The following is a 26837-nucleotide window of genomic DNA, read 5'->3' as shown; positions in this document are numbered from 1 at the left end:
GGATTCATCGGGATCATCAGGTCCAGCTCCTAGCCCAGCACAGGACACCACCATGTGCCTGAGAGTGTTTTCCAAATGCTTATTGAGCTCTGTGAGGCTTGGTACCAAGCTGTGATCACTGTCCTGGGAAGCCTGTCCCAGTGCCCAGCCACCCACTGGGTGAAAAACCTTCGCCTGATATCCAACCTAAACCTCCCCTGGCTCAGCTTCAGGCCATTCCTTTAGTTCTCGTCACTGCTCATGAAATGGAAGAGATCAGTACCTGTGCCTCCACCCTCTCCCGTGAGGATGTTCAAGACTCTGATGAGGCCTCCCCTCAGTCTCCTCTCCTCCAGGCTGAACAAACCAAGGGCCCTCAGCCGCTCCTCATTCGGCCTCCAGAACTCCCCCACCCTCCTGGTTTCTTCTGGACATTCCCTAATAGCTTAATACCTTTCTTATACTGTGGTGCTCAACACTGCACACAGGACTCAACGTGAAGTGCTCCTCTTATCAACTTCGTGGCGCTCCTCTGGAGCTGCTCCAGAGTCCCAGCTGCGGTACCCAAAGCCTCTCCGAGGCAGAGCAGCGGGGTGCGGGCGGGTCCCGCCGGAGCATCCCCACGCTCCCCCCACGCTGCCCGTGCCCGGCACGGCCGCGGCCCGGCGGGCGCTGCGGAGGCTGCGCGGGGCGGGGACTGCGGAAGATGGCGGAGGCCGAGTGAGTCCCGGCGTTGCGGAGGGGCCGGGCCGGGCCGGGCCGGGGCTGTGGTGCCGCGGGCGGGCAGGACGAGCCGGGCCGAGCCGAGCCGGGTCGAGGCGAGGCGGGCGGGCAGCGGTGCCCCTCGGCCCCGTGCTGCCCACGGGCCGGGGCGGTGGGGCCGGGCGCGACGGAGGGAGAGGCCGGCGGAGCCGTTCCCCGACAGCCGGGAGAGCCTATGCCCGGCGGGGCTGCCCCAGGCCCGCGGCCCCTCCGCCGGCCGTGCGGGGCCGGGCAGGAGGTGCCGGCGCTGCCCAGGCGGGCTGGGCTCCTCCGGCCCGGGGGTCTGGGGCAGAACCGCCGCTCTCGATGCCTGGAGGGGCGATGGTTTGCTTTGCTTTGCTTTGCTTTGCTTTGCTTTTGGCGTTGCCTCGCTGCAGACAGAGGGTTTCTTGCCACCTCCTGCGTGGTGTTGCCTAAATAAATGTTATTCTCGGCCACACCGCGCCGTGCCCGCTGTGTCTGGGTGGTGTCAGAAGTCGTGAATCGCTCCCGGTGCGCAGGGAGAGCACACGGGAGCAGGACCGATCTTTTCTTTAGGAGACAGTTAAGTGACTAAGTGTTCTGGAAATGTTTAGGGTGATAATTTACTTGTTAACTTTTTGCGCAATACCAGCCAGACACCGTGTGGCTGCCTTGCAAGTCGTGTATGGTGCACGGTGTGTTGAAAAGCTTGGGCTGAATCCGAGTGTGCCAGCGAGGAAGGAAGTGCAGCTGAGGCTCTGGCCGTGCCAAACCTGCAGCTTTCAGTGCGGTGTTACAGCTGTGAATGTGCATTCCTAAGAGATGAAGGCTCAGAAGTCGTGTTGGTTCAATATGTTGTGGTCTGTTCCTATCTGAGAGGAAGCCTGCAGTAAAACATAAGGCTTGAAAGGAGACGTGGTCTCTGCTGTCTGCAGGAACAGTGGCCTCCTAGTCAGAAGGAATTGGTGCCTTTAGAGATTAATTGGTGCCTTTAGAGTAATTTAATTTCCATGGAAGGTAATGATAGTATATATCTTTGCTGTGCCAGAGCATTATGAGCCCAGGCTGTCTGGGACACTGAAGAATCTTTCCTGAGCATTGATCGCTTTGCTCCATTCCCCTGTTGCTCTGTGGCATGCCAGAAGGTCTTAGGGTCAATGAAAAATCTGGAAACTGGTCAAACAACTAAAAATGATATGGGTAGGGTGAGAAACCACCAGGTGGAAACGATTGCATCATGCTAGTTTCAGACCTTGAATTACATTTTGTAAACGTTATGTCAATATATACCCACCCAGGTGCCCTCGCTGTGGTCAGGCTGTTTACCTGCTAATAAAAATATGTTGCTGGTGCCTTGAATAACTTGTAGCTGCAGTGTTTGTGTATTGATCATCAGCATTTCTGGAAAAAAAAAAAAACAGTTAAGAGCTGATCGGTGTTTACATTAGTATTGTCATGTGAGAGAGTTGATGATTCTTAATTAGGCTGAAGATTCCTGTAGTTGAAGAATTACAAGAAGCAGAGTCTTGTTAGAGAGAGATACCGAGAGAGTGTAAAATAGGGAAATAATCAATGCAAGGAAATTATTAATAGTTTTCATCAAAGACAGGGACTTGGGCTGATCTCTCTCAGTATTTGGGGGGATTAAACTAGATCGTCTCTAAGGTGTCTTCCAACCCAAAACATCCTATGATTCTATTTTAGTTGATAATCTTGGTGCACAAAATAGGATGCAGTAAGATTCTTGCCGATGACCCAAAGCTGGCAACGTTTGCAGGGCCAAAGAGGACTGAGAAATCCTTCAGGAAAAATGGATTGAAGTTGGGTGCCAGAATTAAATAACACCTACAGGCTGGAATGCAGCATGCGAGGTCTGGAGCTGTACCAGGGAACAAGGACTTCAGTAACAGGAAAGAGAGAGACTTGAATGTAGTAGAGGATCACGGGACATGAGCAAACCACTTTATGACTGAAAAAAGAAACTGATCCTGTGTGGTGCTTATTAAAGAGAAATAGAAGTGTGAACTTTCTTGTACATCAGCTCAGATAATGCATTTAAAAAAAAGGAATATGCAGACTTCAGGAAATGCCAAAAGCTGTTGGGATGGTGAAGTAAGTGGAGAGTCAAGGGTTTAGCTTATTTCCCTAGGCAAGCTAAGGCTGAGAAGGGACATAACAGTTTGAAAGCCCCTGTTAGGCACAGTATTACTGCAAAGCTTGTAATTGGGAGCTACAGCCTCCAATGCCATGTGTTGAAAAGACTCCTGTAAATTCTGAGAAATCCTGTGATTACTTGGTGGGCAAAACCCTGAGGGACACAGGGGAGACTCTCAGCTGAAATAGTGATGTTTTTGTAACTCCGTGGTTTCATTCCTGAAGGCTAAATGTATTATCCAAGCTCCAGTGCTGTGCCATCCGGAGCAGGGAAGAAAAATCTGGAGCACCTCCTTTTGGCTTGGAGGAATTGTGTTGCAGTGCCAGTGCCAGCCTTGATACAGACATCAGTGCTGGCAGTGTGAGTCAGGAAGCAGACTAAGAAGCCCAACACTTTGGTTGTTCTCTTTCGCCCCAAGATGTGTTCATGATTACAAGTACCGTGGGGAATTGGCTGTGTAGATGAGATCCTGTGTTCTTAGGAGGACACTGTTGCCTCCCCAAACTGCCAGTGGGAAGTCTTGTATGAACAGAACTGGTTTTCTTTTTTTTTTTTTTTCTTTTTTTTTTTCTGCCTGCTGGAACTTTTTTTCATGTGGTGGAGGATGTCATGATGTGGCATCGCATCTTCTGTGCAGTTGACTGGAGTATCTTAACTAGCCTGGATGAATTGAACTTCCCTTTTGGCTTTCAGTCAGCAGAAGTGAATGAATGCTGGGTCCTCTGCTCTGCTGCTGTATCTTCAGAGAGCTTCCTCTGGATCTGCTGGAGCTGAGACGAAAGAGGATGGATGTTCTGGTTTGGCTCCCCATATGCCATAAATAAGAGTTAACAGAAGCCGCCACCAGCTGGCAGTTTCAAATTTAAAAACAATGTCAGGGCTTTTTTTTTGAAGTTCCAGGTGGCTAAGCTGTCGATCAAAATCGTTGTTATACATGAATGTGGCACTGAATCCATGTATAACAAGATTCATGATGGACAGGTTTGGTTTTTTTAAAAAGAGGGATTGGGATGGGAACTCTGCCATTCCTGTAGTGCCAGCAGTTACTCATGTCAGAGGCTTCCTAGTGCGAAGGCAGGTGGAGCTCCTTTTCCTTTGCCCTCAGGTGCTTCTGTGCCTGACTACAGTTAGGATTTGTAGTAGTGTATGTCAGTTTTCACCAGAAGTGTGTGTTACTTTGGTAAATATTTCTCTGTGTTGAAGTTACTGCTCTGGTTTGCTGAGCTGTTTGCTTTTACTGGAGATTACAAACCATGTGTGCTGCAGGATTGCTGAAATTCTGACTCCAGTCCAAGAGTTACTTCTCAGATTTCACTTTCCAATTGAGAAATGTTTTTTGGTTTCTCTTCAAGAAGGGAGATCTCTGAACCTCTGTGGCTGACTTGGAATTGAGGGCTGTGTTTATGTGTTGCTGAATTATATAACTTCCAGTTGTTGCTTAAAGGAGGGGAGAAAAACAATTTATTCTTACTGCAAAGCAAGCCTTTCTTGCATTTTGATACCTATGTAATTTCTTCACCTCCTAGAATGTGCTTTCCCATTCCTAGCTGTCCCATTGCACGTGTTTCCTCCTCTGTCTCCTAGTAGAAAAAGCTATTTGTAAAACCTGTTTCCTTTGTAAGGCGTTTTTGCAGCTGTGGTTGATTCTGCTATCAAAGGACTAATTGCCTCCTCAGAAAATTCAGAAGAAAATATAATAGGCATTTTTTTAACCCAATCTCCAAATAAGAGAAATGCATGTAATGTTTCTTATATCTGCATTTTCACTCTTTTTTATTATTTTTCAGGGTTTGGGTGTCTCCCAATTGAAGAGAGTCAAAATACTGATTGCAAGCAAATCCTCAGTCAGCCTCTTGGATGCCTCTGATAACATAAGAAGTCATGGCAGAAAATGATGCAATGCCAACCTTACCAAAAAAGTGTGGCCCGTACATTTCATCTGTAACCAGTCGGGGCATGAATTTGGTAATTCGTGGTGTAGTGCTGTTTTTTATTGGTGTATTTCTTGCATTAGTGTTAAACTTGCTTCAGATCCAGAGAAATGTTACTCTCTTCCCCCCTGACGTGATCACAAGCATCTTCTCCTCAGCTTGGTGGGTGCCACCTTGCTGTGGCACAGCATCAGGTAAGTTCAGTCACGTGTGTATGCCTGGTGTGCAGAGGTAGTTAGGTAGTTAAAAAAGCTGTGTGAGAGGTGGGGAAGATAAATTCCCTTTCAGCATCACTGTCCTTGTTGAGCTATTGATATCCTTCTGATCTCCCCATGTATACACAAATATGAATGTGTCCAGAAATTGTTCTTCTGCTGACTTCTCTTACTGTAATGTTGTTAGTAGAGCATAACCTTTGTTTTTTTCTGCTGGGTTAGAGTTTAACAATGTGAGGAGGTGATGCTGCTGCTGACCTGGAGTTGGGTTACAGGAGTGTGCTCCCAGACAGCCCTTGAAAATACCCTGGAGGTGTCAGACTGTGCAGCACACAGTGCCTTGTTTGAGCACAGCACACCACCCTGAGAAATGTTCTCTGTTGTGGTTCAGCTTTCTCTTTGTTTCTCCTTCCAGTCTGAGGTACAGCCTTAGCCCTGCGAAGCTGGGAGCCCTGACTGTGTCTCTGGGAGCTGAGGCTTGCAGTTGGCAGCTGTAGGGGCACGGTGCAGAACAGAACACCTCTGTGCAGTTGTGTATTTCAGATGGTGTGAACATGCTCCATTTCTCCTATGACCGCGTAGGGAGTTGAGCCTTCTCTGTGTTTAGCCAGTTTAAGTGAGTTGTCTGCTGTAGGTGGTAAGAACTTCTCCTCTCCTTGGAAGTATCAAGGGATATTCCATGTTACAGGCATGATGGAATTTGACTTTCTACCTGGCTCTGAAATTCACTGGTGCTTTGGGTCAGTTTCATGCTTTACTAAGGGAATATTCTTTGCAGCCAGTACTGGTGGATTCTGCTGTGGTGAATACAGGTGGTATATTCCTAGAGGCAAGTTTTAATCAGATTGAGAAGCTCACAATTCTGAGTATTAATATGAGTCAATAAAATTGTTTTTGACATGGCATCACTGTTTTACTAATGATAATATTTAAGCCTGGCTTTTTCCTAGTAGTCTAATTGGGGTTTTTTTTGATGCCTTCTTGAAATAGTACACCTCAGATGTCGTAGAGGAGCCTGATTTGAAAGGAAACCCTCCAGACAGATCCCTGAATGTTGTATTCTCCAGTGTTATGGTGGCACTTACACACCTGCTTTATCTGCTAGTTATCTTAGTCCTCTTCTTCTTGCCAAGATTCTTGATTAGTTTTTGGTTTATTTCCTGCATTTTTCTTTTATGCTTTAAACTGGTTAAACTGATTGTCTTAACAAATAAGCCTGGTAAAGGTTTGATCTTTTATATATGGATTAGTGGGGGTTACAATGAACCCCAGCTTGCCGCAGCAGCAGTGCACGAGGTTTGCAGTGTTCACTGCAACCTTTGCACCATTGGCTGTTTGCATCAGGCTGCACCTTGTGCTCTCTTGGGTCACCTGAGAACACTGGAGCTGCCAGTGGGCACTCAGGAAGGTTACATCTTGCCATCCTCTCACAAGAAACTTGTGGACTTTTCTGGGTCTGATGGGTTGGTGGTTTTGATGGAAAGACTGGATATGGCTTATAAAGTGTTTGATTATGGTAGCTGATTTTAAGCTACCTGATTTAAAGATACTATGGCCTTAATTGGCTTTTACCAGCAGGAGTCACCCCTGTTGAGGTGTTCAGGGTCTTTTATTTTCATTATCAGTCTTCTCCATTTTCTTTCCTTGTCTTCTAGCATACATACAGGGAACCTCTGTGGTAAATGCTGATAATTCACCCATTTTCTTACCATTTGTACGTGCACAGCCTTCCTGGAATTGACGTGAACATTTCTTTGCAGTATGGTTTATTATTATGAACAGAATAAAAGTATTTTGCATATTTATAATCAGTGGTGATCGAGGCTGCATTCAGAGAAGTCCTTTCATCCATCACCATTATTAGTCATGAGTTTTGGCCCAAGGCCTTTGGCAAGAAAATTGCTCAGGGAGGTTTTTTTCCACTCCAACTTTACTGATGATTTATTTTCCCAAATCCTGGAGATCAGTTTCCTCTGTGGCAGAATAAAGAGCATTTGCAGTGCTACCTCCAGCAGTGTGCTAGACTGAAGGCACTGGAAACTGTACCAATGGCTCAGGCTCTGCTGTGCTCACACCACTACAGTCTAGCATTAAAGCACCATTATTATTCCTTAGTGGGGTTGATAAAAGTCTTTTTAGCTGCAGTTGCAGTAGAGAGCACATTTGTGAAGAAATATTGAAAGAGCATCACAATTCCCTCAGGCTGGGATTCCTGTATTCAGCAGCTACCATAGGTTCTTGGCTTTCTCACTTCTGGGTGAGCTTGATAGTAGCATTGAAGAGCAAAGCGTTATCCAAACAAAGCCTGCTTGTAACAAGAACAAAAGAAAACACAAAATACTGATGTTATAAACCACACCAGTACTGTGGTGTATTGGTTTTGCAGCTATTTTAAACATGTTTGATGTGTGGGATTTTTGGAAGTGCCAACCTGCAAGCTACTGGTGCTCTTTCTGAACTACAGTTCAGATTTTGGTGTGGGAGAGAGCTCTGTCATCCTCTGCCCCTGGTTCAAATTGTCTCTGTATTGCTACTTCTGCTGCAGTGGTTGAAGATGCTGCTGAAGCTTACAGGGCTTTTTAAAATAATGAAATTCTTTGAAATTCCTCTTCTTTTACAGTGTGTGTTTTTGTGCTGTTTGTCCTTGAAAGATCTGTTTTAGTAGTGACTGTAATTGTCAAAGTCTAGATGGTCTTTATTCTAGTTAAATGTTGCCAGTGCTTTAACTTCAGGGCCTTTTTTCTTTCCTGTCTCCACAGCTGTGATTGGGTTATTGTACCCCTGCATGGACAGACATCTGGGAGAGCCACATAAGTTCAAGAGAGAATGGTCCAGTGTAATGCGATGTGTAGCAGTCTTTGTGGGAATAAATCATGCCAGTGCTGTATCCTATATTCGAATCACATTGGTGGGAACAACTGGGCTTCCACTTAAAAAAACTCACACAGTCAGTCATGGTGAATTGTTGTTAAAGGTGCAACATGCACATTTTTGCAAGGGAAATGCAGAATATGTGTTAGTGTCAAGCTTGTAGCAGTATTGGAAGTGATGAGTCTCACATCTTTTTGTTCTGAAAAATAGTTTAATTAGAAATGTCTCAATATTGGGCTTTATCTTACTTAGAGTCTTTATGTTCTTTGAATAATTAAAGTAAGTGTGGGAAGATACTCATGTGCTAGGTATTACAGAAAAGTGCTTTAGGACGTTCCAAGCTGATGTCTTTTTAATGCTGTAGTAAGAGGTTGAGGCCCTGTCTTGAGTCATAAGTGAAGTACATGCACTTTGCAGAGAGTGGGAAAAACTCAGGACCAGGAATACCCAGGAATATACAATGCCAGGAAGTGTTGCTACCCCCTTCTGCAAAGGATGCCATCCTTCATGCCAAGAGAGTACCCTGGGTGCCAGAGTGCTTTTCTCATGGTGCACTTTGCTGGCAGTGCTGTGTGTCCTGAGGTTTTCTGTAGATATGTGTAGTGCCTCCTCTGTCAGCTGAAACCAGGGTCTGCTTGTGAAAATTGGAGTCTCATGAAGAAAGTTGATCATCTCTGTGACTCACATCTTCATCAGTGTCAGCTCCAATACAGTTCACAAAAATGGTGCTAAAAGTTCTGTTCATGTGCTACTGAATCTCCTCATTCCCAGGAAGAGAGGGCACATTCAGTGAAAGGTGGGAGAGCTGGCTGAATTCTCACTGAGGCCACTGCTGAGTTTTGTTGTTGTGTAGTTTTTTCCCCACCCTCTGCTATCCAGTATGGCCTGATGAGCTGGAGCTGCCAACGTTCCAAGTCACTCCCACTGTCCCTCACAAACCTCACTCTCCTTGCCAAAGATGCACTGGTCTGCTGCTGTGGTTCTCACTGACCTGGCCTGTACCTCTTGGGTGAGCCTGTGGCAACTTTGTGGCTTTTAAGAAATAAGAATTGATAGCTCCTCTTTGCACGGGTCTGATTATTTACAGCAAATTTTCTTCAGTTCTCTAACAGCTGTTCCCCATATTCCAGGACATCAGTAATGTACTGTCTGTATTTCCTGCTTGACAGCTCTCCAGACTGCTGTCTCTTCAGCTACTGCCAGTTCTGCACATTGCCAGATTTGGTCAGGGTTCTGATCTTCTTTGACACTTTCTCTGAAGCTATTGATTTTTATCCTGTAATTATTTATTTCAGTTCGTCAAGCTTGTTTCTCATTTCTGCTAGGTCTCTCTCCAGATTTTTGTGAGAAAATAGAACAGTGGTTTCTATATTGTCATTTCATAAATTTGTTTTCAGGCCTATGAAACATGACAAGCCTCTTTTTAATTACCTGTTTTGGACAGGAGCAATGAGAATGAGTTAGTGTTTTCAAAACATTTTGAAGGATGTAAAACACACAAAGATATCTGAAGTGACTTCACAATTCTTTCACAAGTTGACAAAACTGACTTTCAATGTCGATTTACATGAACACTTTCCAGTAATATTTTCATTTTGATTTATAAAAAACATTAACATGTTAGCATTGAGCTGAATGTAAAGCATCATGTAATTTAAACAAAATTGCAATTAAGACTGATAAATACCTTTCTTTTGTAAATCCCTGTCAGTTGAAGAAGTCTAATGCTAGATGTAAGATTTCATATTGAGTGTAGTAAAGGTGAGGATGAGATGTAACATGTGCATTGTGTGTCTGTATAAAATGCTTCATTGTTTGGTAGGTGAAGAGGCTCTTCACTCTAGTACAGAGCAAAGACCCTAAAATTTGAAGAAGTGTCGTAAGTTTTTAGTTTCCTGAAATTCTGACAATTACAAGGCTTATTTCCTCACATCTGATAGCTGTGTGAGAGCTGATACAGGTTGCACTGTACTTTTCTTAATGGTATTTTTTTTCTGTTGTGCCTAAATATAAACAGGATGACAAAAATTGCTGTATACTTGTACATGGTATTTCCAAGCTTGTCCTTAACAACCAGCCCAGAAGGTGGATTTTGCCAACAATATCCAGCTGTCTCTCACTTTGGCAGCCCTGTCCATTGGCCTGTGGTGGACCTTTGACAGGTCACGAAGTGGCTTTGGTCTTGGAGTAGGAATTGCTTTCCTGGCCACGTTGGTGTCACAGCTTCTGGTATACAATGGAGTTTATCAGTAAGTATTTGCTCTCCTAAGGTGAAATGATAATGTTCTGAAGCTGTTAACATTAAATTAGAATAACTGAAGGGGTATGATTTGACATGACTTTCAAAGCTGTCAGCACCTAATTTTGAGCATAAATTGGACTGTTCATGAAAGCTCTTATGTGTGTGTAAGTGAGAAATCTAGTTGGAAATGCTAATTGAAATAAAATTGCTACTTTGCCAACAATGTAACAGGCTTTGTTTGGTTGAACAAATGCAGCTATAATCAATAAGAAGCCTCCTTTGTTGTTTGCTGCAAGAAATTAAATTTCTGTAACACATATATTTTTGAGTTGAAATGTCCTAATAATTGTGAATTTGTCTTGTGATTGGAGGACTCTCTGTATTGCACAATGCTGAGCTCAAAAATGTGCATTCTTTTCCAGATACACCTCTCCAGACTTCCTCTATGTTCGTTCCTGGTTGCCATGTATATTTTTTGCTGGTGGAATAACAATGGGCAATATTGGCAGGCAGCTGGCAATGGTGAGTTTGGAGGGAGAGGAGGGTTGATTGCCTTCCAGTAAAAGTTCAAGTGTACTTATCATTTCTTCCTCCAGCCAGCTGTGTACCAGCCAGCTATTTGGCTCAAGGGTGTGCAGTGAGGTAGAAATCAGCAATCATTGCTTGCTGATGTACTTAGTGAGCTGATTATACTGTTACTCAGAGCACACCCATGTTTTGTTCTGTACACTCTGTTGCATACTTTTAGGACCATGAGCTAAGTAAGAACTCCTGTGTTTGGTGGGAAATCAGGCCATCCCCAAAGTCTGACCTGCTCAGGGGACAGAAATTGGAGCCACCAGTATGTGCACAGAACTTATGGAGATCAGACTTCTCTGGGTGGAGTTTAACAAGTGCTATTTTATCACCCGTTTTGTAGAAAAATCACTTTCTTAGGTCCTTTTTACTAGTTATGTAAATTAATATTATTTTGTCAACTTCTGTTTTTCAGTATGAATGCAAAGTCATTGCAGAGAAGTCTCACGAGGACTGAGAGGAAACAATATGCACCTTTTAAACAGGAAAATATCTGACAAATGACTATTGGAGGAGCATAAGGAACACTTGATTATGAAATTGCCAAAATGCAATTTTTTCCCTTGAGTGATATACTTTACTGCAATCTGTGATTGCTGCTTCTAATAGAAACCTTGATGTCTGATTTTGATTACTGTGAAGTTACAATAGTATGCAATACATTTGACAATATTGGTTCAATTATAGGATTCTTTTTTCCAAATCTAAACAGTTTACCATGAATTCCTGTCAGTCTGTCATGTTGCAGTGCCAAACTGAACCTTTGCACTATGTTTCTGTAGCTGAAACTTTTTGCTTCACTTTATCTTGGAAGTTTTGAGGAATTTGTTCTTAACTGCTGGTGAAAGACAGGGGGGGTTCACATTTAGCAATGAAGATCTCTTTCCATGATGATAGCCCATAATATCTGTATGAAATTTATGGATTACAGGTGAACTTTGATGCAATAAGTAACTGATTTATGCCTATTAACACAGTATATCATTCTTCTGACTCACAGTACAGGTGAGGAAACTCAGTGCAGGTTCCATGGGTTATTGCCATAGTATTTCATTGTCTGTAGTAGAAGTATCACAGAAATGGAAACTGAATCTGGAAACTATTTGCTATTTTTCCCTTGGTACTCCCAGCATATATGTTTGTTTTTTAATTTATGTGAACCATGGACAGATTCTGAAACTGCTTGTGTGCAAAGCAGGATACAGTTCAGGTCATTCTTGTACAATCCTTTAAGCTGATTTGTGTTGATAGGAAAAGCAACTTAGGGAGTTTTTATTGCAAAATTTAATTCTGCTGAAGGAAATCAGCCACTACCATATAGTGTCATAAACCCCTCCATTACCAATGTTACTCTGGGTGGTCCTTGTCCACCCCCTGCTCTGTTGGCAGGGTTCAGCAGGGATGTATTCTGGGTACTACGGTGGAGCCCTCATTGCTGTTACTGTGTCCAGGCAACCATAAATGTGTTTGTTCTTGTAGCAGTTTTCTGAGGTAGAGAAATGCTGTTACCCCTGTTTGACAGGTGCCTGTGCACAGACAGCCTGGTAGGACAGTGAGCTGAAATGGGCTGTGCGCTGATCAGTTCCCTTCTTAAGAAGGTTTTTAATGTGTGACCCATATTTGGGGGCATACATGGAATTTTCTCTTGGCTTTGCAGCTCCCTTTTAAGACCATGAGCTAGAAGAAGTGCAAGAAGGCAGAAAGCAGATTTCAAGAGGACACTGCTAACCTGTGCCTGCAGTGGGTTCGGCATGGGATGTCTCCACTTTGTTTTCCCCTTCTGTCTTTGTTGATGATGTTTAAATGTATTTGTTTTCCTTTTTTTTTTCTTTAAGTACTATTTTTTAAGTCTTCCATGAAAGGTTTATAAGACATGTTACAGTCACCTAGGGAGGCTGGAGCTGGTCCAAAGAATAAGTAGATGTTTAGACAAGTTTTTATTAATAAATGTGTGAATGCATTGTACATGAAGCTTGAGCTAGGCAACTTATTCAGTCTTACCTGCTTACCTCCAAGTCTGAAAAGTGTGGAATGAGCACTTCCAAAAGCATTGTAACAAAAGACGTGGTCACAAAAGGAAAATTTCTTGAATGGGGAATTGTAAAAATAATAAATAAGCAAGTGATGTATGAAGAGTTTGGTTCTGCAGCTCTGCAAATTCTCATCACCTTCCGCACACTGTCCCAGGGTGACGCTTCAGAAAAGCACCTACAGAGGCACTTTGCTTTAAGCAGAGGCAGAACATCTCTAAGTAGATTCCTGACTAGAGATTCTCTCTTAATCAAATCATATAGCAATAAGAAGCATTTTATTAAAAAAATCAAGCTGGGCATGAATGAAGGTGAGTTCCTTTAGGCAGGCTCTAGCAATTCTCTGAAGAAGTTGGATCTCTCTCTTACAGTATTTCACCTCATCCACCTTCTTTACTTCAACAAAGGCTTCAGCTTGGTGGACAGCATGAGAAGTCCCTCTTGAGTTATCAGGGCATGAGTGGCCTAAAAATTCAGATGTTTCATATCCTAACTGTAGGGGGTAACATGGTACCTCAGTAGCCAGTGTGCTGACTTGGTAAACAGTGTAGTTTCATCATGACCAATGAGTGTGCACAACTGAAGATGAGTTGTTTTTGTTATTCCCATGGTGGTAGAGCTGCTGTTACCTGCCAGTCTCGATACTTGCACAGAAGCAGCCTTGTGTGTGTTGAAATGTGCAGTATGTGGGAAGTGGTTGTTGTGCATCTGTGGCACCCACTCTACAGCACTTTGCACTCAGATTCAGCTAAACCTGGTTAGACTGTGCTGTCCGCTGACTTTTAAATTTCATTTTGGAAATTTTGAGCATGTTGTACAAAGGCAGCAATCATCCAAAATAAATTTGGGTGGAGTCCTTTATTATATGTGTCTTATTGTTTTTATTCTTACTTGACTAACATCAGTACAGGCTCACATTGTGGGTGTTCTGTTGTTTCAAACTGTGCTGTGATTTTAGGGCTGATGTGTTCAAACGCTGGGAAAGGTTCATGATGAGAATGCTGACACTAACTTTAGTGGTGTGGACATGCTGCTACTGTATAGCACGTAGCTGTAACTTAGACTGTCTTAAAAACGTTGTTCAATAAAGAATGAATAAGGTATATTTTAGATACAACATTAAAAGCACTATAACCTCTTCACCAATTAACCCTTGTAAGCTCTATGCTGTTTAAACTGGCAAATTGCTGTTAAAAGCAAAATGTGCATTAAACACAATTACAACCTTGATTGATAGGTTTCTTCTTTCTTTAAGAAATTATATTGATATTTAAAATACACTGAGGTGCCTTCTATCAGCCATCTCATAATAATTCTGACCACTTAGCTGGCATATTGGTACATGTCTGTATAAAAATAGTGAAAAAGAAGCAGAGAAGATCAAATCAGCTGTGATTCTATCTTAATTACCATGCTGAGCAGCCTTGGAAAATCTGCCCTTTTGAATCTGCAGTGGGAATAAGATAACTTCACTCACAATGCAGAAAATAGAGATTTAGATACAAATAGCTGCTATGAATATTAAACCCAAAACACAAATGGCAGGAAAATTCATAATATATTTGTATTTATTAATGTTCTGGTCTGGATATGAACTGAATGTTATTCTGCCATTCACAGACTCCATTCATCGTGCCCATCACTGTCTCAAAAAGGATGTGACAAATAGAGGTTTGGAAATGTGTAATGGAAAAGTGTCCAGGCAGAGGTGAAGACAGGGTGGGAAGAGAGGTGCATGGGGGTTTGGGATGCAGTCCCACAGCAGGACAGCACCACAACTGAATGCTGGAAGGAGTGCAGGGGGTGAGTAGAAAATGCCCCTGTTTGTGTTGGCAACCTGTGATCCAAAATTCCTAACTCTGCTATCAAAATGCAGCATCCTGGGCATGCCATGTGTCTGACCAGGCAGATTACAGCCAGGGAGAGAGATAACCATAATTTTGGGTAGTAAGCACTAAGATTAGCCAAAAGCACAAGAGCAAAGGTGTTTTGCTGGAAACTTAACCTCTCTCTTCCATCTGTAGCCTGGGAGAATGAAAATTCCAGGTCCTTCCTGCCTGAGGGTGTCAAATGAAAAGTTACTGGGCTTTTGAGGGAATATTCCAACTGCTGAGCTGTCAGGCTCTTGAAAAAATGCACCCTGTGCCTCTCATTATAACACGGCTGCTGTAGGCAGCTAGGAGAAGAGTAAACAAAGAAACTTTTCCTCCACAGCTTCTGTACTTCCCTGCTGCCATCTGGCTGGGAGCTGCCACAGGGACCTGTGGGCATACACCAGTCCTCCCTTTTTTTCTTTCCTGGTACATAAGGAAGGAACATAATTCCACCACGTGCATCACCCTGGACATTTTGCATATGCTTCTTACGTTTTGGAGCAGTGTTACCAATAATTCTTGATGGCAATGGGTGAACAGAACCTGTGGAAGTGATGTTAAATAGCAGATCAGTGCTTGTGAAAGTAGGTGCACAGCTGGGCAGGGGGAATGCATGCCTCACTCTGGGAATAGCTATCTAATGCTGTTAGTTCTGATGCCAGTACTAAATGCAAAGCATGAGTAATTTTGCAGCTTAATGTTCAGCACTAAACAGTAAATGAAAGGTCAGTCCAACATGTTAAGTGTCATGGAATAGTAAACACTCCTTTAATTGCTTCAGGCAGCCAGCTTGAATTTTTGGTGTGTCTGTTGTCATGTTTTGAGCAGCATGGTCCAGAGCCTTGTCCTGATTACCTCTCCCCCAGCCAAATGACAAAGCCTCAAATTAAAGGATAAACTTTATGCCTGGGCTTTTCAGGCAGCGTACTGGGAGTTTGTGCTTTGAATGTTTAAAAGCCATGCTGGGAAAGAAGTAGGGGTTGTTTCTTGATCTGATCGGAGCTGAAATCCAGGTTGAAATGTAGTTTGGCATTTCTTGAGGTTTTCCATTCTTGTTCTTTGGTTCTGAAGCACAGAAGTTCAGTAGCTCCTGTTGCACATCCACGCTTTTTTAGCCTGCTCAGCACTGTAGCAGGTAGGAGGCAATGTGTAGGAACAAAAAGGAATATAAAGTGAACAGACAGCTACTAATGTTCTTCAGGCCAAACTGGTTGAGAGCTCTGTGTCCAGTGTGCCCTGTACATCTGTGTCAGATGCACAACCTGCAGCATATCCAAACTGAGGTTCATAGGATTCACTTTATGTACAGGCAGCAGTTCTGCCTTGTCTTTGTCAAATACCTGTGCAGGAGGTGACCTGTTGTACTGTAGTTCTGCAGGGATATGTGCACACGTTGCAGAGCATTTGCAGTGGCAAGGTCCACGGGTGTAGCCACAAGGTCTGTCTTTTATGACTTTGTTGGTAGAAATTCTGAAATTGTGCCTTGGAAGCAAATATGGCAAATTAGTTACTGAAAGAAAAAATCTGTATTTATAAATATATCACTGTCTGAATTCATGACGTAGTTTTGCTGTTTCTGTTCTCTGATTAGTTCAGTGTACATCTTGTAACCAACATTTAAATATTTAATAGGTTTTGGTAATCAAACCTCAAAGCAAGATTTGTTTCACGCAATTATTGGGAAAAAACATTTGCATTAAAAAGAGAGCCGTGAGGAACAGGGTTGCACCTTAATTTACCATATAGAAATTATGCAAGAAGAGCATCCAGCATTTTCCATAATGTTGCAAGAAAGAGAAGGACAGTAAGTGATCGTTCTGATTGTACCCTGGGTTTCAAAACAAGGGTAAGGGGAGTCTTACAGATGTATTTGTATTAACTTGTTCTGGACTCAGCTGTTCTCATTGGCCATGATCACCAGAATATGTTTTGGCTCATCTGTTTTTCTCTATCCCAGCTGTGCCAGTTGTTTCCTCTGTGACTAGGGATCCCTGGGGTAAGCCTAGTTATGCCACCAGAGAATTTGCATGGAAGTATGGCTTTAGCAACTTCTTGCTGAGATTGACACATTCCATTTGAACTCTGTGAGAAACTGCTGGTCTGGCCCAGGGCACTGGTTGGCAATGTTGAAGTAAAGTGTGTGACTCCATGGTGTTTAGGTGGGGTGAAAGGATGCCCAGTGCCTATAAAGACATTAAGTGTTAATTACAGGTTCCAACAAAGAGCAAAGTTGCCCTGCTCTGCACACCATCATTTCTTGTCTTGAGTAGTGGGACATGCCATCAGTGTGCCGAAGAGAGAAGAATATGCTTTCTTCCTCCTCCTTACTCTTCCTTTGCACAAATAGCAGCCTGAGCTAAGGACTGTTAATCCCGTTCTTGGAGCCAGGACTATGATTAGGCTGGGTTAGCCCTGAAAGACTCCACTGTTTCTTTTTGAAAACAAATGCTTGTTCTGAGCTGCATGTCAAGTGCAATCATTGCTGAATGAACTGACATGCAAAGCCAAGTTCTCAGCCAGACTGGCAAAACTCCATCGATTTCAGTGGATGTGCAGCATTTCGTGCTGGTCGGGAATTTGGCCCACTGTGTTTTAAAGGGATCAAATTGTTTAGACCTTAGTTCTTTTCTCATCTGATACAGGTCAAAAAAATTCCTACATTGTGCAACACGTAAGAGCATCACGCTGCAGATTCTGCCTTTCCCTCCTGTCTTCCAGCACTGATGAAAACTGTCATCATCCTCTGTGATTTGCAATGTGTGCTTTTCATATGGGATATCAGCTCTTCAGGAGAATCAGATCTGGCAGAGCAGATTAATAATGATGCAAATACAAATGTTGGCCAGTGATGAGCTTGTTGTCATAAATGCTTGCCACGATCCCGCCTTTTTTTTTTTTTGGTCCAGTATTTTGCTTGTAGGAAATTCAGCTGAGGCTTTGTGTTGGACCTGTGCCTGCTCTGATTAAACTGGGGAGAAAGAAATAATACTGCTTTGTGTGGTTTCAGGCTCCTCTTACCAGCCAGTTTCCTCAGATCAGTGTGTCAAGCAAAAATGGTGCTGGAGTAGTGGCTTGAGGAAGATGAATTGAAAGATTCTGAAGACTGATGGTCCAAGGACATGAATCAATGAGGTGATGTGTCCACTGTGGGGATAGGTGGTATAAGAAGTGTTAGACATGTAGTATTATGTAGGTAATAAGTGTAGAGATGCAGTGTTTAGAAATAATGAAGCTGGTAGAAAGGAAGGTATGTACCTGTTCTTGGAAATGTTTTTTTTCCGGGTTAGTTCTGCAGACTTTGATCATTGTGCTCATCCAGGGGATGAACTTTGGGACAGTGAAGAGCAGCAAGATGGGGGGGTCACTTGATAAGCTGGCTGGATACAAAAGGGAATTCAGTTTAGATGTCAGGTCAAAATGCCCAGCCCAAAGACAAATACCAGTGGTATTTGTATGGTACACACACGGGCTTTTTGATTTTTTTTAAATGTAAATTTACAAAGGAGAATCACCTTTAAGTACCAAAAGACAGAGGTATGGCAGGTTGCTTTTGCATTCAACCCTTAGTCTTGGTGGGAATATACTTGAAGGTGTGGGGAAGAGTTGTTTTTTCAGACCCAACCGTTCTGGGTGCGTTTTTGCACCCCAAGTCCCTGGATTTGCAGTGTGTTTTGGGATGTGAAACCCACTGGGTTTCACTGCTCTGAGTCAGCTCACAGGTAAATGAGGATGGCTGTATTGCTCTCACAACCTGTGGCTTGACAAATGTGGTCCCTTAATCTGTTCCCAGGCAATAAAATAAGATTAGCTGAAGTTGGAGGGGTTCCCCCATCAATGCCAGCTCAGTGCAAAGGGTCGGCCTCTTGTTTGTGGTGTTGCCTCCTCCTGCCTTCCACTGGTCTTAGGAGCAGGACACCAGAGGTGCTCTGCAACAGCAGAGGGGCCCAGTTTGTACCAGAACCCCCCAAACTTTCACGGAAGTTTCAAAGCTATGGGGACAGTATATGCTTTCTGGCATCATCTGGGTCAGGTTTTCGTGGAATACTTAGGCTTTGGTGAACTGTCAGACCCTGAGAGTTTGTGATTTCCAAGGTCACAGTAACTAATGAAGTCCAGAGGGATATGGTGAGGTTGGTCATGGAGCTGCTACAGAGCAGATTAAGGGATGGGACCTAGGATGGAGTCCGTGCAACATGCTCCTGATGTCTCTCTTGCACAGCTGCTGTGAGGTGCACAATGAGATTTCACTGAGGAAGGACGGAAGCAGGCGAGTGACACTTGTATAGACAAATCTTTATAGATTTGATACCCTACCTAATCCTGACTGATGTTAAAGGGACTTCATGGGTAGGAAACCTTGCTAGGAAAATTGTTCTTCTCGAGTCCAGATAAATGGTGTGTAGTATCTGGTGCGTGCAATGAGGATGAACATATGTTCATCACTTTGGCATCTCTTAAATTATTAAGGCCTGCTCATTCTGGTATCTAAAGTTCTTGAAGGCAGTATCTTACCACCATTGCATTGTTTCCCTGAGATGGTTAACAATATTGTTTATCATGAGCACTGTCACATCTTGTCATTGATTAAAACCATAACTTCCAACTTACTCTCGCTGTGAGAAGTGATTTAAATATTAATTTTCCTGCACTTCTTCAGTATCAGGTTTCTCTGCAACACAATACTATTTTTAATTAATTCAGCTGACCCTTTGTTATGATTTCTAATGTAAAAAAAGCTGATTAATGCCTAGGCACAATATCTACTTTAAAAAAAAAGTCCGAATTTATTCTGACAGTTAACACCTAAAACACATACCTTGGAGCATTTACATATATCCTCAACTTTTGGGATGTCTTCATCTCGCTGATGTGTCTGAGGCCTGACATGAGTTGTTGGACGATGCTGTCTCCGTTCCTGGGAGCAGAACGTGGGTTTTTTGAAGTATGGAGGGTCTGGGCCGTGGTGGGACTTTGAAGGTGGCTGCAAGCAGAAGATGGAGAGCCGTCTGCTCTCCTTCTCCCCACTGGTTCAAAGAAACCCACCAAAGCTGTACTCTGAGCCAAGTGGTAATTGTACACTTTTGATTTACAGTTATCCGAGTGTTGAGGAAAAAAAATAGTTTCTTTTCCGCACCGTCTTGTCAAAATGCCAAATGCCGCTTGTTTTTGACATTTTCAGCTTCTGTTAAATAATAGTCTTGCTTCTGTCACAGCTAATGTTGACTTGAAGGCAGTTGTGCATTTCTCAACTCAAATGCTAAGCAGACAGGCTTGGGTCTTGACAAATATTTTTCTGGGCTTGCCCAAGGCAAGTAAAAATGAGCTTCTAGTTAATCGTTTGTTTTAAAATTCAAATTGGTGAAATAGGCAATTAAAAAAATGACAATTTTCATCAAAATTTGCAAATTAAATGTCTCTTTGCAGTCAGAGTGGGTTCAAGAAGCTGCAATAGATAATTGCTATTTGAAATCAGTGAAGTATCCAGCATTTTAGGGCCATGAGGATTGTGGCTGTTCTGCCTTAGTAAACCTTGATTGATTTGGTAAATAAGCATTTCAACTTCTCTCTTTAAAATAAATAAGCAATTTTATTGCTTTATTGCTTACCCCTGTACGGGAGGTAAACAAGCTCTCGAGCAGCAACGCTGTAATATCATGAGCCCAAGTGCCATCTGTCACCGAGAATTCTGTCCCTTTATGCACAATAGCTACTTATGGCATTAGGTCCATTGTAGGTTAATTGATTAGCAGAGATCCTCCTTTCAGTTGTTCCTGCTTTTCTTCTCTAAAGGACCGTATCTCTCATCTCCATTTCCTTTTCTCTCTCCCATATTAGCATACTAATCACACTGAACTCCCACTGCTAAAAAACTCTATCCATTTCATACTGGGGGAGGGGAGGAGGAATAAGCCAGCTTTTCCTGGGAGATTTGCGGGTGCTGTTTTTTATGAGGGTTGGAAGGGGGGAAAAGAAAAGAAGAGGTGGTGGCAGAGGCGAATAATGCACTGCACGGGCTCTCGTGTGCCAGTGAAAGCTGAGCCTATGGCTGCATAAATATTGAACACATTTGAGAAGCACTATTAAAATAAATATCAAAGACAGCATTGCTCACACATCTGTTTCTCCTCAGATTTTGCCACAGTGCTCTACATTTGTTTTCTCTCCAGCTGTTAACACCTGTCTTTCTGTCAGTGGTAATAATGCAGTTTTAGGTGGGCTACAGAGCTGACAGAGACATGAAAGAATTCTCTATTTTTGATGTAAGAAATTCCTTTTTCAAGATTAAAAAGGGCTCCATGAACAAAGATATATCCTTGTGCTAATCCTTCAGAGCAGTTTATGGGGGGGTTGTTGCTGTTTTAGGGTGGCTTTTTATCAAACTACGCAGAGTGGGGCTTGTATTGCACAGCTGAACTTGAACTAGATGAGACATCCTACAGTGGGCAGCTACTGCTTGCCTTTGTAGTTCTCATTTTATTGCTGACATATATTCAGAAGGTTCTGTGTGTATGGTACTCCTCTCTCCATGTGATGCTTGTTATCTAACCTCATCAAAAGTGTATGCTGTGCATTGATTGCTAGCAGAGAACGCACATCCAGCCGTGATGTCTTCTTTATTTACCCCTCAAATGAGCACACTGTGTACAAGGCTGCCTTCTCAGGCAGTGCCTTATGCCTTTGCTGTAGCCATCAGCAGAAGGATCATAGGAAATGCTCAGCTCTCTTGGCACTGAAGATGATGAGACATCCTCAAATAATGTAAACTGAGAGTGCCCATTTACTGTGCTGTTTACCTAATGCAGAAGAAAAAGCTATTTATTCCTTTTGGCCTATAGAAACACATCCTGAGATTTAGGGCAAAAGCATTGATGAACCACAGCAGAAATAGCCCAGGTAAGGCACAAGATCAAGGTTGTTGAGCCCATGTTTAGTCCTCCTGCAAGGATGTCCATAGGTGAAGAAGTTCCCACCCACTGTGGGCCTGTGCATTTCCATTCTTAAGCCCTACCTGTGAGTCCCAAGGAGGAAAATGTGGGTGAACTTTGCAGGTCTTTCAGCACAGGTTGTTTCTGCTGCCTGGGTGAAGCCAAGCTGTCAGTCAGACAGGGTTTGTCAAGAAATGCCAGGGTGTGGCTGGTGTGGCAGGTCAATGTCCCCACGTTTGGGTTGTCTTTGAGTGGTAGGTACGGTTTGGTCAGACACTTGAAAACAACAGTAAATTCTCCTTCTGAAGGTACTACATAATTTATGGGCACGTTTTCTTTCATTAATGAATGAAATGGGTCCATTTTCAAAAATATGAACTTGCATCAAAATTTGCCAGCAGGGAACCAAAACTGACCATACAGCACAAACAGCCCTCAAGGTCAGAAATGACCATCTGGGTTATCTGTAGGAGGACATGGAAGTATGAACCACGTCACGGCCAGCCTGGCCCTGTCAGCCACCAGAGCTTCATGGCATCAGTCACACAGGCAGCTCAGGGCACACAGGCTCCCCAGGAGAGCATTCCTGGGAAGATCCTGGTCCGTGAGCTCTAATGGTTAACGCAGAGGGGCTGCAGCGTTAGAGGCTGCCCTTGGCACGGCGGCTGCGCTTTCCTGCTGCAGTTCCTTGTGCAATGCCTGTTTGTTCAGGCTTCATGCAGGGATGAAACATTTGACCCATTGTGCGGGAGCGGGCGCAGGGGAGGAATTTCCCGAAGCGCTCTGTGCTGGCTGCGCTCTTCTGTCATTAAAGCAGCGAGGGGGTCGGGGGGCTCATTGTTTTCCAACGGGAGAGGATTTGGGCCAAGGCTGAACGTTTCAAAAAGTCCCACCCCAAAGATCTGCAATAATAGAAAATTGAACCCAACTGTAACTCCGGAAAAGGCAGATGATGTTATAGCATGAGGCACTCCTTCATGTTTTCAGTTTGCCGTGGGGGCTGCATGTGCTTTGGGGAAAGTTTCTTACATGTTTAGTGCATGCTGGAATAGTTTCTACTGCCTGGGGAAAAATTCTGAGGTGCCAAAATCCACTGTCACCCTCAAGTCACCTCTCCTATTTTTTAAGTGCTGTTAGTGCTGTTGGGTATCCACACTGTATTGGAGCTCCTGGTATCTCTCAGAAACTCAAATATTGTGCAAATTACAACCAGGATGTTCAGGGAGCAGAATGTCCCTCTCTTAGCAGATGGCAGCAGCCCACAATGTCCTGTAATCGAAACATAAAATATTACTACTTTTGCGTGCTGTGTTTGGGAAAACATGCCAAAGAGTACTTAGGTTTCATAGGCTCAGAAAAGTTTCTTCAGTAGGAAATAAGTTGTTTGGGGGGCTTGGCTTTGGGAGGCTTTTTTTTTTGTTGTTATTACCAAATAGATCTGTCTTCAATCTGCAAGTGCAGCGGGTTTCTGAATACGACATTGTCACAGAGGTAGCCTGGAAAAGGCTGTGCTTCACTACAGCAGAGCTTGAGAGTTTCAAAGGTCCTATAAACCTGTTTGGGCTGACTGATTTGGCATTGCTTTAGAAGCCTTTGCCATGGGAAAGTTGTAGGGTCTGGCTGCTCTTGGGACAGGCGCCTCGAGGAGGAGAGTTGGGCTGATGTGACTTTAGCTGAGCACGGTTCCGCTGGGCGAAGCTCCCAGATGATAAATGGTGCTGTACACGGAGTGTGCAGAAAAGAGCATCCTTCCTCCTGGAGACAAATTGCTTTCTAGCTTCTGCAGGCTGCATGGTTGTGATTTTTCTCCCCGATGTAATCTGTGTTGGGTGTAATGTTACATAATGTGCGATTAAAGACCAGTGATGACTAAGAAGGTAAGTGATCAAATATTTTACCTGAGACACATACACACATCATTTATCTCACTTTTCTCACAGAAGAAATTAAACCAGTTTCCTTAGCTGTTAGTCCAAGCAAATGAAAGCCTGAACTTGATTAAGCATTGATCCTTCTGCCTCACTTTCTCCAGGAAATGTTATTCAGATTTTGGGATAACATCAGTCCTTTGAATGGCTCTCATCAAGTCCCAGTCCATATGGTTTCTTTTGTGGAGCAAAGAAATCAAATCACTTTGGTTATTCTAGAGATTGTAATGTCACAGCAAGGAAGTTCTCATACTTTTTACAGAGCCCTGCTCTGCCAAAATATTCTCCTGTCCCAGAAGAGAAAACTCCTGGTTTCTGCCATGGTAGCACAGATAATTTTACCCAAATCATGGCTCTGTTACACTTCCGTTCTTTGGAATATGTAAGTCCCAAACAGGCTGCCAATATGAATGATGAGCCATAACAGCTGATGAAGCAAGAAAAGCATCAGGACGGATGCATTGAATGAGAGAAAACAAAGCCTTTGGTGCAAAAAATCTTCAGTATAAGATGGCTGCACATCTGCATGGGCAGAGATGAGGATACTCCAGTCTCATTTCCTAATCCCTGACCTCTCCTGGTACTACTCACCTGTTCTTTGAGTTATTTGAGAAAGTAAATTGGCATGACATTAACTTATTTCAACATCAGCACCTAAATCTGAAGAGCTTCTCCTCGGTGGGACATTCCTAGGGTGGGCCATATATCTTGAAGTTGCCAAAGTCTTTGTAACAGTAGCCTCAAATCCAGCAATTTTCCAACAGGATCACTGCAGCACATCTGCCATCCCAGCTCCTCCATAGTCCTGGGCTGTGCAGCAGTTTCTTCACACAGATGAGGAGAAACCCGAGCCAAGCAGTGGGGAACTTAACAGGAGCATCACATCTGATATGTTCTCTTTTTTTATGTGCAATGAATTACACATTTCCAGCCACATTCAGAGCATTCAGTTTGCTCATCACAAAAGCCACCAGCACAGCTGGCAAGTGTTCCCCTGCCTCGTTTGATGGGAAGGGCTGTAAATAACCCTGTAGCCAAATTCTGGGTGAACAGCGTGGGTGTAAGGCACTGCAATCCTGCTGCAAACCCCGCTGTGCCAAGGAGGGAGCCCAACATGGAACAGGACAGGACTTTTAATGTCTATGCAGTAACAAATGGATTAGAGATCGAGGCAGGATCTGGGTGCGGAATAGGAATTGAAAAGTTTCCAAAATTTGGGGGTATTTGTATTAGTTTGAGCTTTCAAAACTTTCCAAAATATTAATGTCCAGATTTTTTTGGACTTCTCTGACGTGTACCAGAGGAGGGTGTGTGATGAAATATTTTTTCCAGGCTTTGCAACATGCCCCCTCACACAACTGTCCTCTGTCTTTTCCCTTCACAATGCTGGCATTGGGATTGTGGCGTGCCGGTGGTGTTTGTGAGCAGGCAGCCCTCAGGTGACAGAGGTGCTCAACCCCTGTGTTTTTGCTCTGCTGAAGTTTCCTTCTGTTTGGGCTGAAATATGAAGTGTTAAAAACTGCCATTTCCCTCCTTCCAGTTGCATTCCTGAGGGAAATTTTGGATGGCAGCCAAACCCAATAGAAGGCAGGAACCCTGTAGCAGAGCCGTGCAGCGGAGGCAGCGGGAACAGCGCGTGCTGGGATCGCCTGCGGCTGCCAGGGAATCACGGTGCTGGCCGGCCACAGGGAGAGGAGCAGTAGCACCATTTCCTCTGCCCTCGTCACCCACTTCTGTGCCTCATTCTTTTTTCTCTCTCTCATCCAGAGTCAAATCACAGGATTACAGCTCTCAGGGTCTTGGGAAGAAGGAATCAACACTCCTAGCCTTGTGCTAGGGAATGGCAGGAGAAGGCAGCCAGAGGGAGCAGAAGACAGGAAAAATGTGTCCTCCCCACCTTGACTGCAGGCATCTGGAGCACAGATCCACTCTCTCTCTGCACATCTCCTTGCTTCCCCTAGAAAACATGACCCAGTGGTAGCACGCTCTGCTTCAGGGCTGAAATGCTCATGAAAGGGAGGAGCACTGTTCCACTTACTTATACCAACAATTTATGTTGTGGAGTGAGGGAGAAGGGAAACTTAATAAAAATATGCATATAGAAAGATCAGGAAGCAAAAAGTAGCAGTGGTGGAAGACTGAAATGCATGGGCTTGAGTGTTCAGAGCCAAAGGTACACATAAAAATACACTTCAGTGATCAGGCCTTTGACAACCTTGAACTGTGTGTTAAACAAAAACCAGAAAAGGTCACAGAGACATTAATGAAAAGGTATTAGTCAAACAGACATCCTTGTGTGGATGTGGCAGAGCCCGCAGGGTGTCAGCTCAGACAAACACCATCCGTCCCTCCTGCAACGGAGGCTGAGTCTCACTCCCTCTTTTGAGGGTCTGTAGGTACCAAAGGTGCTTTGGGGCAAACGAGGGCTCTGAGCTGTGAGCAGGGCCCATGTCCAGCTCCTGCTCTGGAAGGCTGCAGCAGGGCAGCCTCATGATGTATGAATGAGTGGAGGGGAGCTCGGGCGGGTTTCAGTCACCTTGGAGGCCATTCAGCTGCTGTAGCTCACCTGCCTCACACTCCAGGGGCCAGCCCTGCGCTCCACTGCAGATGTGGGGTCTCACACAGGCCATCCTCCTCCCTCCCTGCCAGCCCCACACCAATGTCCCAGCTCCCCAGAGAATCCTACCTGGCACTAGAGACTTATGTTTCAGCTGCTGGTCTTCACCCTCTGGGCTTTAATTCCTCCACATACACGTTGGCAAACTCTGCCTCATTCCAAGAGCTTCTGGGAGGGGCAATTCAGGCACAGAGGGGAAAGGCAGAAAGGCTTTATGGTCTCAAGTGCAAATTACCACTCTTAAGAGAAACAACATGCCCAGATTCTGAGGTAAGTGGCTGTTTTGCTAATCAGAAAATGCCAGTAATGGGTCTGGATGTAATTATGCTTCATTGGTACTATCTGGAATAACATGGAACGTTATAACCTGGAAGGATGTTGCTAGGGCTGTGCCAGAAGGAATCTTAGTACAGATGTGGATGACATTTAATTGAAATATTTTAGGGGCAAAAATCATGCTGCTATTTTCTTTCTCATCTGTGTTTTAATAGAGCCATTTCTCCCTGGAAGCTGGCCACAAGTTCTGTGTCCTGAAGCCACTCTGAGCCAGATTCTGCTTGAGGCACACGTGAGATGCCATGAAAAACCTGCCCGAGCCACTGTGCTGGATGATATGGAGGCACAACACTCCTTTCAGCAGCAGTGCTGAGGAAATCTTCTTGGAGAGATTTCTCCTTTTTTTCCATATGGGATTGTTTTCACTGTACCATCTCCAAGAAAGCTCTGCTCTGGCTTTGTTTGGCTCTGCCGTTCCTCAAATATGCAATACA

At 43.9% G+C, this 26837-nt stretch overlaps 1 protein-coding gene across 4 annotated transcripts; it reads left to right on the top strand.

The window, feature by feature from the left end:
- Window positions 1-668: 668 nt before the first annotated feature.
- INSIG2 (insulin induced gene 2) lies at window positions 669-26837 on the top strand. 4 transcript variants are annotated; one of them, XM_082284875.1, is made up of 6 exons: window positions 669-699; window positions 4645-4982; window positions 7763-7887; window positions 9957-10123; window positions 10539-10638; window positions 26559-26837. In XM_082284875.1, the coding sequence occupies exons 2-6, from the start codon at window positions 4739-4741 to the stop codon at window positions 26610-26612; spliced, it is 690 nt and encodes a 229-aa protein (XP_082141001.1). In that variant the 5' UTR covers window positions 669-699; window positions 4645-4738; the 3' UTR covers window positions 26613-26837. The 4 variants fall into 4 exon arrangements, with proteins under 4 accessions (XP_082141001.1, XP_082141004.1, XP_082141003.1 ...); XM_082284878.1 differs by lacking the exon at window positions 26559-26837 and adding an exon at window positions 12350-13586; XM_082284877.1 differs by lacking the exon at window positions 26559-26837 and adding an exon at window positions 11108-13586.

The sequence above is a fragment of the Coloeus monedula genome, assembly GCF_965178545.1.
Source record: "Coloeus monedula genome assembly, chromosome: 7".
NCBI lineage: Eukaryota > Metazoa > Chordata > Aves > Passeriformes > Corvidae > Coloeus > Coloeus monedula.
This window is presented reverse-complemented; position numbering and strand designations above follow the sequence as displayed.

Excerpts from the sequence above, each read along its gene's own strand:
- INSIG2 (XM_082284875.1), top strand. The coding sequence starts at position 4,739 with ATGGCAGAAAATGATGCAATGCCAACCTTACCAAAAAAGTGTGGCCCG. Across the intron at positions 7,888-9,956 it reads GAATAAATCATGCCAGTGCT|AAGGTGGATTTTGCCAACAA; the intron begins GTATCCTATATT and ends CAACCAGCCCAG. Across the intron at positions 10,124-10,538 it reads GTATACAATGGAGTTTATCA|ATACACCTCTCCAGACTTCC; the intron begins GTAAGTATTTGC and ends ATTCTTTTCCAG.